Below are 14773 nucleotides of genomic sequence, written 5' to 3'. Positions count from 1 at the left end.
TTTAATGTTTTTAGAGACAGCATAAGATTAAGATTGTACTGTCACCATAACCATAAGCTACCACTAAGTCAGCAGGTTAAACAGAGCACTATTGGCCTGAAATTCTGTACATACTGCTGTTCAATGGTTCTATTTTTGACTCATGTGACATCCCAATTACAGTATGTTTTCAAAAATGTTGTGGCTCAAGTGTGCATTTTTCTGAATGAATCTTGCAGGCAAACATCGCCAAATGTACCTGAATATTCACCTTGATATTCTGAAACTGCCAAATTGCCTTTTGCATCAAACATTTTCACATCTTGTTTCCACCAGATCTGGTACAGCTCTTGTGTCCACAGGTTTCCATGTACAGATTTGGCAGCATCTTTGAGCAATTGTCATTGTGAGCTGATGAATTCACAAATGTCCCCAACTGTAATCAATTTTATACCAGCACATAGCTGTAATTTATTGTTGTCTATTAGACTGCATCTGTTTGGTTTTTTTTTTAATCTTTTATTGAATTTATTAAAAGCATATAACATTCCATACAATCAAGTCAAACTTAACAAAACTAAATTCAAATCAACCCCCACCCATGAAGAAAGAGAGGAAGGCCAACAGCCAGAGTAAAACTATTGAGAGTTGTAAAGAGAGAAAGGAGTCTTTTCCCCCAATAAAAATGCCTATTCTAAAATATTATTGATTAGGTCCTGCTAGGTTTTAAAAAAGTTTTGAACAGATCCTCTAAGTGAGAATCTGATTTTTTTCCAATTTCAAATAGTGTATAACATCAGTTATTCACTGACTTAAAAGAGGTGAGTTAGGATTCTTCCAATTGAGCAAGATAAGACTATGTGCCAATAGTGTAAAGGCAATTACAGTTTGTTTGGTCTTCTCCACTTTAAGCCCATCTGGATAGATACTCATATATAGTCATATCAGATTTGAATTGCTTGCAATATTAATTTGAATAATCAAACAAAAAGAAAAGAAAATCAGACAGGAGGGAAAATTGGATCTGAGCCACTTTTAACTACAGTCTGAACGTAGCCTCAGTAGCCTGCGGCAACAAATACATTTAAATACAACCAATAAGGACTTTTCAACTCATTTTTAATATTGTGACTTTTTCTAGCACTTGCTGCAGGACTGGAGAGGCTTTTGCCCCTATGCCCCCCATAGAACGGTGCCTATGTGCATTTGAATAACACATGCAAGTAAGAATTTTAATCTACCCTGTATACATGATAATAATTAATCTCTAAACCTAATGTGAACATTTTCTCAAGGTTTTGAAGAAAAGCACTGCAGCTGATGTGAGGAACACTCTGCAATACAGATTAGACACAATATTAATCATGAGTTACAACATCCAAGCAGAATGAGAAAAAACGCCAGAGATCCATAGTTACCATAGACACTGCCAAAATTAAAATACACTTCTACAAGTAAAAAAGATACTAACACCTAATGTGGTTTTAATACAAATACATTCACGCATTTGATTATTTTATTAACACAAAAATTCAAAATGAAATCATAACAGATCAGCAAGTGTTTTAATCCTGCAACTAACAATTTAGAAAGCTGCTGGTTTCAAATTACATTTCTAGATGAACTATGCATCTCTGAGGACTTCATTGAATCCAGACTCTAAATCTGAAGCTAATCATATTCATCCACTGCAGGGAGCCATTGTCAAATTTGGCAGGAACAAAATCAGAGCAAGAACCTTTTCTGGAATAAATGTAATGCAGTTACAAGTATTTAGTGGATCAAAAAAGCCTGGAGCTGACTAATTATATGAAGTTATAGACCACACCTCGATATGAAAAGTCTTTATTTGAAAACTCTTTCTTGTAGTATTTATTAAAATGTGATTTACAGTGGCACTCAGTGAACCAGTAGTTTATCTTCAACTGACAAAAAGGCCCTGATGTCAGTGCTAAGAATTCAACAGCAGAACAAGAGTAACAAGAGAAACCATTCTGTTAGACAAAGGGAAGAAAAGGAAAACTTTACAATGTCCAGGGACTGAGTCAGCTGGTGTTGTAGACTAATGCATCTAAATGCTTTAGAAAGTTTCCAGAAACCATTATAGCATCTCGCATGTCATAAAAGGCAACTAAAGAAAGTACATCTCCCTGTAAAAATTTATACTCCAAAAATAGGGGGGGTTGCAGCTATGAAACAACGGTGCCCAGAAATTTGCTATCAAACTAGCAGAGATGGTGAGAAATTCTTTAAAGAAATTTTACTCATACGTTTGTCTCCTTAGTCTCTCCTCTGAAAAATAAGGCACATATATTAATCTGAACTGCAGCTGCATCCATTTTCTAATCTGCTTATCCTGTTCATAGTCATAGAGATCCAGGCAGCATTAAGCATATGGCAATAACCAACTTGTGAATGTGCAAGTCCATTTCAGAGCACACTGGCATATACACTCACACCAAGCCAATTAACAAAGAGTACATTTTTGAGATGTAGGGGAAAACTGCACACAAGTCATGGATAGATTCCACATGATCAATACCTCTACATGACAATGATTTTGCTTCTTAAACACTACTGAATGTATCTTACGTATTTTGGCCTGAAAAGAAAAAGTGTGGCATATAAATGTGGCATATAAATCACATGTCAACACATATATATAGTGTTTAATATTTTAAAATTATGCAAGTATAAACAGTTCTGTTACCAAGCACAACAGATGCAATAAACCTAATAAATATATGTGACCTGCTTCAGTACAGTATACAGTGTCTTTCCACAAATTCCACATGCCAAAACTGTAGATAAAACAACAACCCCTAACACTGCCCTAAGGGGGAAAAGGGTTACACTTCTTTGTTGGAGTACATTAGGGGAAAAAAAGAGAGAAACACCACCCACTCCATTTTTCAAGGATTACTAAACTTGTAATCCTTTCTGCAGAAAGTTCAAGATAAGCCCAATTAAGAAAGGTAACTTTCCAATAGGTAAAGGATGCCACATCAGTACTCTTAGGCTGGGGATATAATGTAACGCTATGCAACCTGCGAGTCTGAGGACTATATTTGCACGTGTACTTTAAGTGAATCTGGAGGATTCCAGCAGGTGGCAGTGCAAGAAATCATCACAGTGAGAAAACAATACCCAATTTCACTATGTTGTGAGTTGGGGGAAGAAAGATTTTAAAAATAAAAAATTCTTTGCATTCTGATGCTACTATAAAGGTGGGAAAAAAAAAAAAAAAGACGGCAACAGCGAACAGTAGATGGTATACGATACCTTCAAATGTATTGCATCATTACGATGGGGAATATGTGACACTTGTATTGCTTATGTGAGAAATGGATGAAGAAAAGCACCATAAAGACATTTGCATGTCAGCATTTAAATTTGATGCTTGCTTCATCGCATTGAGCCATTCATCAAATATCAAAGTACACCCATTAATCCTGTTGGAGCTGCAAGTCTGCTATCACATGTTGATAGTAAACAATGATGCTGAGGTCACATAGCTAAACTTGAACACACCACCCATATTTTTGCTGGTATTGCAACTCGTGCATGCCTCGAGTTAATTTCTGACAACATGCTCGGAGGACGTGTCAAAACAACACCAGGAACACGTGGCAGTCATGATGCGTGTGCATATGCATTCTGAGCCTGAGGTATAAACCGGATCTTACACCAGGATATTAGTGCTAGCTTAGCTGCAGTTGTACCAAATAAAAAGAGCCTTTTCTGGTTTAGGTTAAGGGGTTAGAAAAGATCTAAGTGTAGAAACATATAAGGAGAAACAAGTAACTTGATGGATAATATAGAGGCTATAAAATTTGAAATGGCTGATCAGGAATTAAAAACTGCTGGACAATCCCAGAAAGTATGAATAAAAGTGCCTGGTATTTGACCACAACAGAACGGACAAAAATTATCCATAGACAATCCCATTAAGTAATAATAATAATAATAACATTTAATAAATTTGTATAGTGGTTTCTCACTCATCAAAACCACTTTACATAGAGAGTGGGAAGTCACTTCAAACACCACCAATGTGTAGCACCACCTGGATGATGCAACAGCAGTTATTATTGTGCAAGTCGCTCACCATATGTTTGCTATTAGGTGGTGCCATGGTGAGAGAGATAGCCAATTAGAGACAGGGGATGATTGGGGGCCAGAATGAACAAGGTTGTGATGGGCTTTAGCCAGGACATCAGGAAAAACCGTACTCTTTTTGAAAGATGCCCAGGGATCTCTAAAGACCACAGAGAGTCAGGACTTTAGTTTTACATCTCATCCAAAGGATAGTGCCATATTTACTGCATAGGGTCCCTGGCACTGCACTGAGGCATTGAGATCCACAAACAGCCTACAGAGTAAGCTCCCCATGCTTGCTTCACTAACACCTCTTTCAGAAGCAAACCCTAGCTTTTCTTAGATGGCCTTCCATACAAGTACATGCATGGATTACCTGTTCTGAAGTGCAGGTGATAAGGCTGCTGATGTATAAAGCGTCTTCAAAGGGAAATACATAATTGGTGCACACATTTAAAATGTATTTGCTGGTGATTTGGATTTCTTGAATCTAGGTGAATATTTTTGAACAAAGAGTTCCAGGAGATAGAAGATATATAATAAATACATGTATATATATAATTATATATATTTATAAATATTATATATAATTATAAATATATATATATAATTTGGAAAGAGGCTGTAAGAGGCCTTTTGCAGTAAATTATGCAAAACAGCTATCAGTCTTGACTCACTGCCTTGGGAAGAGAAGATGAGAGAGATGTGATTAAAATATATGTGCATGGCCGACATTAACTTTAGATAGAAGAGAAAACAGGCGGAATACTTTTAAAGAGAGAGATTGGAGCATATTCTCCATTAAATATCCATCTAAATGTCATATCATGGTTTCTCCATGGAGGAAAAAAGACACATATACTGTACCAACAATATGAAGGCTGTAGTTAAAGAAAATTTGAATGTGAGAATGCCATTTTGGGCATGAGTGCAAATGTTTCTCCATGCAATAGCAAATTTCTACTGCATATGAAGATTACTGGGCCCAACTTTAAAGAGTGAGATGTAAGTTTAAAACTACAATACTGGAGGGTTGAGAGTAATTTAGGAAATGCCAGATTTGCCTTGATAGTAAGTCAGGCAGAAGGAGAGTCAGGAGGAGATAGCCAATTTCATAACTGACAGAGCACAAAAGCCCAGTGATAGAGCTCCATATTAGGCAAAGAGACTCCACCCTCCTGTTTTTTTGCGGAGCAGGATAGAATGTTTTAAAAAAAGGACATTTATTATTCAAAAGAAATTAAAGATCTAATATTTTTCCAATAATTGAGAAGAGGGGGCAGAAGTGAAAGTGTAATTGACTGTATAGAATGAATCAGGTAGACTTAGAGATGTGGCAAATTTGCGTAATGAGTGGTTTGAATCAGAAATATGGCGTTGAGGAAAAACAGGAAATTTATCAAGTAATGGGTTTATGAACGCATTTGTGTCCAATCCCAGTATGCTCTCATAATCTTTACATTGTAATATTTGATTTATTATATAAGGTAGGAAAGTATTGTTGTATGGAGTTGTCCTATGTCAATCAGCGCAAAAAAAAAAATCTTACAGATTTATCATCTTGGATTATCTCTACCTGAAGGCTAGGGCAAATAAGAATTGCCACCCCGTGTTTCTTGGATTGGGCTAAAGCAGAGGCAATGGTGTTTATAACTCTTATTAGAGAACCAGTGTGTGTTTAACAATAAAACAGAAGGGCACATTTCTTTCTTTCAGACATAGATAATCAAGAACAGTGGCATAGTTTGCATTTGATCCTAGGTCTTACACTGAAAAAAATGAAAGTAAAATGTACTTATATCATGACATTAAATCTTGTTTTCCTTACTGTAAGAATTATTAACTTATCAAAAAATTTATATTTACGATTATTTGGCTTACTTTAAATTTTGCTAACCCCATTGGCAGATTTTGTTGGTAAATAAAAGCAAAACAACTCCCATTTAAAGTTTTTTTTTTTGTCTAGTTATTGCAGATGCATTTTTTGCAGTGCAGACATTCCAAGAAACACTGGTTAATTTAAAGTAATAGGGAAAAAAAAGTAGAACATGTGCCAAGGCAAGATTACGGGACCCATACCCCTGACTTAATAGACATGATCAAAGAAAACTAGGACAGTGCACCCACGCCCCTCACAACTGCCCCTTCAAATTTCCAACCTAATATAGATGTTATTAACAATAATAAAAAAATATTTGTTTTCATGACCTTAGACTTTGCAAATAAGTTTCCTCAAATTCTTTGGATATTTTCTCAGTTCTTCCTTTACCTCAACTGAATGAAGATGAAGAGCCACAAGATCTCTTTGAAAGTTTTGGCGTCTTGAGTGTCACTAGCGTTGATGTTCCTCAGTGCAGTAACCTAGGAAACATTAAGGACCCCACATGCCCCTGGGTGACTGTATTAATTGATCTCCTTTACACACAGCCGATTATACTTTAAGCACACCAACACATGGACACCTAACCACTTAATGCAGCCTGGTAATTCCCACTATTAATGGCGTGCAGAGACTCAATCGTTTCATCAGGCAGGGGCTAAAGTGCTCTTTGGTGATTTCAGTCCATGGATACTAGACTGTTTCAGCCTGAAAAGTTTATAGACAGTCATTTGGGTGTCACTCCCCTCTTATGATGTCACCCAGTGTGGTCCGCATGCACCTAGTGACACCACTGTTTGGCAGAGCATAGCATTTTGTTTAAACATAAACCTTTTCAGCTTGGTACAGACTGCTTCTAATTTGGTGTCCATAGTTTCTTCAGAATATGACTCTTCACAAGGAGTTTTTTTTTCACATGGCTGAATAATCTCTATTCAGTTGCCAAGTTTTCAACCTTATGTGTAAATAAATTATTCCAAGTAGTTTTGCAGTTCTGGGAATGTTTAGCATTGTAAAACAAAATGCGGGAACAGTAGGTGTCCAACAGGAGCTGCTGCAATTTCACTTCTTTGAGCAGCAAAAGCCAAGTGAAACCTCAACCCAAGAAAGATATTCTTGCCTCCTCTTTATATATACTGTAACTTGGACTGATAAAACATTTCATGAAAGTGATGAACAAGAAAAGTAAACAATTTCGATATTTGAGACAGGTTTCTTCATGAATAGCTGGTGCCAAGACGAATTTTTGTCTGTCCACAAATCAGACAAGTCATCAATGACAAGCAGTATGAAAATCTAGAAATGGGGGCAGAGGAAATTGCATGGAAGAAATTCAAAGGATGCTTTTAAGACCTCTCTAGGCAGCTACCAAGCACAAACCTATGTCCACCTGACTGACAACATACTTCAAGCATACAAAATCATGAAGTGCAACATTCATTCTTTGGTTTTATGATTGTAACTTCTTCCCTGCTAATCTTGTTGCAGCCAGTGATGAAAATGGTGAAAGGTTTCACCGGAACATGGCAAAGATGGAAAAGTGGTATCAATGCAAATGGAATCCATCAAAGCTGGCCAACTAGTGTTGGACACTAAAACAAGAAGTACCTGATGCTTAGTACAAACAAAAATCAGCAGCAAAAAACATACACATCTTAGAGACATAAGAGGAATATTGTACTTGCTAGAACTGGAATAATGAGTAACCTTCCCAAAGACAATGAACAGATTCAAATGCAGCCCTCTGGTACTGTAGGGGAAGATCAATAACCAAGGGTACCACTCAAATAATTGAATTTAGTCCCTCCTTAAATCAAGATTTCTGAATTGGGCAAATCACATAGTAATCACAGGAAGCGACTCAACGTGGAAGAACTACCTTTGTATCCCCCCCAACACTAGAGGTTTTACATTGTAATCTTTTTATTGCCTCCTTTAATGTGTATGCCCAGTGCCCAGTTTAATAGGATCTTTACTTACCTAAACTGCTTACAGAAACTGAAAGATTAAAAATAATCTGATTGGCCTGGTTTTAACATTAAGCGTTTTCAATATAGCACACTGCTTCTTAATCAGATTACAATGGGGGTCCACAAACAGGATGCCACAGGATGGCTCAATGCACCCAGGCACACTGGGACAATTTTGATATCTCCAACTGAAGTAAATTAAGAAATCCTACAGATTTTACAAGAAAAGGGCCCCACCTATACTAATTATTTTGTTCTGGAATAAACTGTTCAGACATGTCAGTTAAGCAAAAAAACTTGCTTTGTTTTAAAAAGTATCAGTATGAGATATTTATAACTGGGCTAACATAATCTTAGACTGATATTTATAATATTTTTGGGACACCTAGATGCAGTTATTAGTTGTGACTGTGTAATAACGACTTAAGTGCTTTTCTTACTCTTGGTAAGACTTCCAAAGCAACAGTAAAAATAACAATGCAGAATAGGATTTAAATATCAAGTGTCTGTAAGTCAACGCATTTTCCACTGTGTTACAAGTGAATGACATATTCATAAAGGATGGGCACAAAGGGCTGGCTACTGTGGCTCAAGCCTCTGCCCTTTTGCCTCAATAGTGCCCTTTTCTACCATTAGGTCCAAAGGTCTGTGCCTCCTAGTAATGCTTTAAAAAAAATTGTGCTTTTACAGTACGCTAAAAATGATAGTGTGTTTTTTTTTTTTTAACTTGTGGGCTCAGAGCTGATATGGGAAAGCTGACATTCTGAAATTAAAATGTTCTGAAACTGAACTAACAGGCATGTACATATGACCACAATAGATCATTAACATTCATAAGGTACTTTTCCAAAAGTACTGAATATGGGATTAAGTAAAATTCTGGGGTGTATATAAAACAGACACGGGAAGTCTGGGAAAATAAGTATAAGATTTTTAGACAAGAATCATTGTTCATTAGAATTTATATGTTTAAGCTTTGACATAGTGACCAGTACTGTATGTGTATGCTTTTAAGAATATGTGAAATGGAGGCTTTGGAATTTTAAGTTGAACATGTTTCAAAAGTGACTTAATTAACAATAAACCAGACTGTGGGAGTTTATAGGTTGTTCTAAATTTTTGACAGATGCAATATCTTACATAAGGTAGTCAGCAAAACAAAGTATTTTAAAGGCATTATTAGCAAGACGTCATAACTGCCAGACAAAGAGAAGACAATTTGGTCGCATTTTGCCACCTACACAATGCCACTCTGCTCCAAAGCATCACACTTGATACAACAACCAAAGCTACAGCCACCTGATACGAGGCTTGCTGTGTGACCCCGATTCAAATCGTTCAGTTTGTATGTTTTTATATCCAAAATTTATACCTGGCCTTCAAATAAACATAAGTAATGATTTAAATAATTTTGAGTGTTACTTTGTTGAATTTGTCCTGTGTTTACTGACATTTAACAAAGACCAAAGATTGTTAATGAAACGAACTGTGTCCATTTACGATACATACTGCCAGGGGTAGCAAGTAGCCCTTGACTTGTGTTAGACTGTGTAGCCATTTCAAAGGTAGTCTTTGGAATATAAAAACACAACAGGAGTAGCGGTTCCTGGTTCTTACTAAGGTATTCTGAATTGTGCCCTTCCACCGGACGTAATCTGAAGATGGATCGACACGTAAGTGAATCCCAGCAAGGATGCCTCATGAGCAGAGTGGCTTGGTAAGGTATCAAAAGTTGAGGCAGCTAGCCTCGGCCATTGTTGAGATATTCTTGCTTTGTATTTGAGCTTACCTGTCCTGAGTGAATGTTGAATAGGTTACATTTTGTAGGATGTATTTGCGAATCAAGGCTAACAGTTTAAGCATTTCCAGCATTAACTTGTCCACCAATATAAAAGAACCTCAGAAGTTAAAGTGCCTTTTGTGGATACTTTTACACCATAAAACACTTCTTTTCAGAAGAACAGTAAGCAAATGTGCTTTGTTTTAGGCTGGTAGTCCACTGGTCTATAATAATTATTACAGCAAAAAATGTACAGTAACTATGTGCTACTCATATTGATTTGTATTACAGTTTCTGCCTCTACACAATTAGGTTCACAATGCACACCATTTTCAGCTTATAAACTCAACCACATTACTCCCAAGCAAATCATCAGCAAATCTCCATGTCTACACGTTTGTATGCTCATTCCAAAAGGAGACAAGAGTCACAGGATTTGGCAGCAACCTCGACTGTGTCAGACTTCCTAAGAGTATTTCATTCTGCATTCAACTATCCAAAGAATAGTGCTCAAGCATTTGTGGATATATCCAAAAAGTTTCATTCTAAATTATGGTTTTAAAAAAAAAAACATTAATTTGTTGAAAGTTGATTCCATGTTGCCTGCATCAATACCCGTTGAGCAAAGCTGTTCCAAACTTAGTTTCTTTAAGTTGAAACTTAGAAAACTGTGTGGACAAGAGTGTCTCTCTGACCAGTTCTGTCCATAGACAAAGTTGTCACTGTTAACAAAGACAAACATGTGTAATCCAAAAGGAACAACATGGAAAAGGCAAAAGGGAATTACTTTTTTTTTTTTGTTATTGAGAGATCTCAATATAGTATATAGTATGAATAGACTACAGTATGTGCAGAACTCAGCTGCAAAGGTCCTTACCCATACTAAATCATGGAACCATAGTACTTCCATTCTTCAGCATCTGCATTGGCTCCCTGTGCAATGCCATATACAGTATAAGGTACTTTTACTGTTAGTTCAAGCTCTTCATGATTAGACTCCTCTGTACCTCCATAACCTTTTCTGTCCCTACATTCATTGTGAATCGCTGTGGTCATCTGGAGCACAACACCTCTATGAACCCACATCCAGGTTACAATATAAAGGTGACGGGGCATTCAGTTTAGCTCATATAAGACTATGGAATGATGTGCTTCTATCACTGAGAACTTGCACTTCACTTCCAGCCTTTAAGAAATTGCTAAACATGCATCTTTTTTTAGAATAGCATTCTCATTTTTATAAGTATATTGTTTAAATCTTATATTTTATCAATTGTATTTGTGAACTGTTCTTTTAAATTGTTGATTTTTGATTGTACAGCAACGTTGGGTGTCTTTAGAATATTAGAGTAATCTAGATGAGAATGGGCCATTCAGTCCAACAAAGCATGCCAGACCTATTCATTTAATTCTTATAAAGACCACCTCAAGTTGAGTTTTGAAAGTCCCTAAAGTCTTCCTACCTACCACACTACTTGATAGCTTATTCCATATGTCTTTGGTTCTCTGTGTGAAGAAAACCTTGGTGAAGTTTGTGTGAAATTTACCCTTAGGTTTCCAACTGTGTCCACGTGTTCTTGATGAACTCATTTTAAAATAACAGTCTTGATTCACTGTACTGATTCTCTTCATAGTTTTAAACACTTCAGTCATGTCACCTCTTAATCCTCTTTTGCTTAAACTGTACAGGGTCAGCTCTTTTCATCTTTCCTCCTAACTCATTCCCTGCAAGCCAGGAATCAGCCTAGTCGCTCTTCTCTGGACCTTTTCTAGCGCTGATATATCCTTTTTGTAGCCTGGAGACCAAAACTGTACACAGTACTCCAGATGAGGCTTCATCAGTGCATTATAAACCTCCTTGAACTCGTACTCCATACATCTCTCTACTATAAAAAAAAACCTCTTGGGAGGGAGACAAGACGTGATCATCTCGGAAGACACTTTGAAGTCCCGTGAGACTACTTGAACAACATGCCCTACTTACAAACAAATTCTTGGAGACACTTTAACGTCCGACGAGACAAAGAAGTGAGATAAAAGGACAGTTGTTGTACGGGTTTTTTAAATGATCGACACGCAGCGCGACATGCAGATCATGCAGTACGGCACTAGCAGCCCTGGGGGTTGTGGGGAAATAACTCATTCACTACAGCTTTATTACTGGCAAATATTAAGAAATAAAAAATGAATGAAATAAAAATGACAATCTATTTAAATTGTATATCTGGATAACCAAACCCCGGGGGTTGCCGAGTGAAGTGAGCATGGGACAGAGCCCCCTAGTACTATATAACTTAATATTCTATTAACCTTCTTAATTGCTTCTGAGCACAATCTGGCATCTTAAAAGGAGTTTATTAATGAAATGCATAAATAAATAAAGAACATTTATAAAATTCTTGAGGGTTTGCAACAAAAATAATTATAATCTCTAATATAAGATGATCAGTTGTTGAATATTTGATCCAAAACATGCATTTTAAGAAGGAATAAAATCTTTGATGTGCTGTGATGTGAACCCTTGGTATTAAGTACCATTCGACAGCTCAAATAATTAGATGGGAATTCTTAATTTATTCTTTTATCATCTTGTGTTAAGATAATAAAGTAAATGCACGACAGATGGGGTGTGGTGTAACCTGTGATAATCTAACATAATGCGCATTCATGGACAAACATTTTTACAAAAGTTGTAATAATGCCCCAGAGGTTACATTAAAAAATACTGTAAACTTCCAGCACCATGAAACAAACATTCTCTTTGAACTTCTCCCATCCGTCATGTGTTATAGACTATACTACGCCAGAACAAGCAGATAGAAGAGTAGTTTCTTTCCATAGGCCATCAAGCTCATAAATGGTTAAAGCAGCTGTCCCTCCCCGGGCTGGGCGCCCAAATACCTTCCAATATGGCTACATATACATTAATTAGTGCTTAACTCAGTATTTCTTAAGCTGCCTTGCATTATGCTGGTATATGTATTCACCGCTTGTTTTGCATTTTCTTCAAGTATGTATATGTTTGTCATGTAGCTATATGGGTAACTCCATGTGAAATCATCACACTTTTGGACCTCATCATCACAGAAATTATAATAATAAAACTTGGCATGCTGATTTGGTCATATGAGTAACCCATGGAACTGAAATTGCACATGTGTTGGATCAATATTAAGGGATATTTAAGCTAACAAAGTCTGAATTTATTGGGAGGGGGGTTATGACTTACTGGCTATATCTCCCTAAATATAGGTTGCACAAAAATGATTCCAATATTGTTTTAAAACTCTTTTCCAACTTCATATTTTGTGAAAATACTATGCTATCCCAAAAATGAAAAACTGCCATATTATGAGTGATAATATTAAAAACTGAATAGCAAAAAACCCTCTATTTTAAAACTGGTCATTTTTTTTACTACGGCTATCTTATAATGTCATGAACATCTCCAGAAAATGTGGCCTTTGGTGGAATCATGGAAGTAGTCGTATGTGGAGAGTCAAAAACAAACAAATTGAGTCAAATTCCTGAATGCATGCAAACCTGGTTGAAAGATGTGATTCTGATTCTAAAATTAAAAATACAAAAAAAGGCCACTAATTTGTAACAAATCCTGGCCCAGAACAGTGTTCCTTCTCCCACTGCCCACCAAAAGGTCTGCACACATGACTGAAGGGCACTCTACTAAGCTCTTATTCTATGAGTGTTATGATTTTAATTCCTTGATGATTAAAAAATTTCAACAAAATCTGTGTCTTCACCTTTACACTTTGAATAATGGAGTGTTCAGAATTACAAATGTTAAAGCACATACAGCAGGTATGCTTATAGAGATGCTTTCTTTTTCCTTCTATCTGTGTAATGACGTATTTTAATTTAATCATTTTTATAGGGTGCAGGTGCTTTTTCCAGCAGCAACCACAGAGATGGAACGCTCACTGGATGGGAGTGCAGTGGCATCACGCCAAATTACGAAACATCTGGTTTTAGACTGGTAAAGAATTTCCCATTCACTGTTTATCCTCATATAACGTAATATGTGAGTAATGGTGTGGGTCTTAAGTCTGCGAGGTGCTGATGTTTTGTCCAATATTAGTTATGCCTGATGTGTCCGCGACACGATTCTGCCTCTGTAACCCTGATCTGGACAAGTAATTAAAGGCTGGGTGTATACATAATTAAACCCATCAGTCTTCCAGACCAGCTTTATCCTGCATAAAATAAATAAAAAATAATCATGCAAAAAATGGTGTACTAAAAATGAAAAATTGATCGCGTTCCGTTTTGCTAACGGCAAGCACCCCCCTTTTCTTTCTGCTGCTTACCGTATGTTACAAAAAGAGCCCGCAACATCACCTCTCTGATCTAAAGTAAATTCAAATGATGCACGTTTACTTTTGTGTTGGTATTTTGTACTCACTTTGGCTTGTCGCTCCATCTGAAAGTGCAATTGAGAGCCACTAAGTTTGTGGACAATTTGCGCAATTGTTGAAGACAGCTCCGTTCCTTCGTCCATCCTTACCAGTTACGAATACTGCATATATATGATTTGTGATTTTAAGGCATTAAATGTAGAAATCTAAGTGACAGAAGGTCCAAGCCTACCGCAACAGTAACCAAGCAACTAATTGTCTCATATAACAAATGCCGCTGGAAACAAGCACCGCCGCTACAAGGTTCCGTGAATCAATCCGACCGCAGTGGAAGCTTACATAAAGGATCTCCGCAAGGTAATTTGAGCTAGGAAATTTGTCAGATTGATAAATAGTATCAGTTTGCTAATGTTAAGTGAGCATTCGCAAAGTGTATTATGATGGAGAAAGCGGGAATTACGATCAGAACTTAAAACAATTAAAAGAAGGAAAATAGGGGAAGACAATTCCACTTGCTGTACCACAAAATTAATTGCTATGCAGATGAACTAGTAGTCCCGTGCCTTTACATTCATTATGTCATACAGTATAGGACACAAGCTCTGGAGAGATAGGTTAGGACTGGTCAAATACATACATCCAGGGGGTTTGGTGATTCTAAAGTGACTTAGTTAACTGTAGAATGTCTTTAATA

General features: G+C 36.7%; 1 protein-coding gene across 1 annotated transcript in view; it reads right to left on the bottom strand.

Annotated features, from left to right (window-relative positions):
* tbc1d19 (TBC1 domain family, member 19) overlaps positions 1–14334 on the bottom strand; it is a 203743-nt gene extending 189409 nt beyond the window's left edge. Inside the window, exon 1 of the mRNA XM_039751260.1 lies at positions 14127–14334. Coding sequence (XP_039607194.1) covers positions 14127–14222 — 96 coding nt within the window. The 5' untranslated portion in view covers positions 14223–14334. The remainder of the gene's footprint in view (positions 1–14126) is intronic.
* Positions 14335–14773: the final 439 nt, after the last annotated feature.

The sequence above is a fragment of the Polypterus senegalus genome, chromosome 4 (genome assembly GCF_016835505.1).
Source record: "Polypterus senegalus isolate Bchr_013 chromosome 4, ASM1683550v1, whole genome shotgun sequence".
Lineage (NCBI taxonomy): Eukaryota > Metazoa > Chordata > Cladistia > Polypteriformes > Polypteridae > Polypterus > Polypterus senegalus.
The sequence above is the reverse complement of the archived record's forward strand: the minus strand, read 5'-3'. Positions and strand labels throughout refer to the sequence as shown.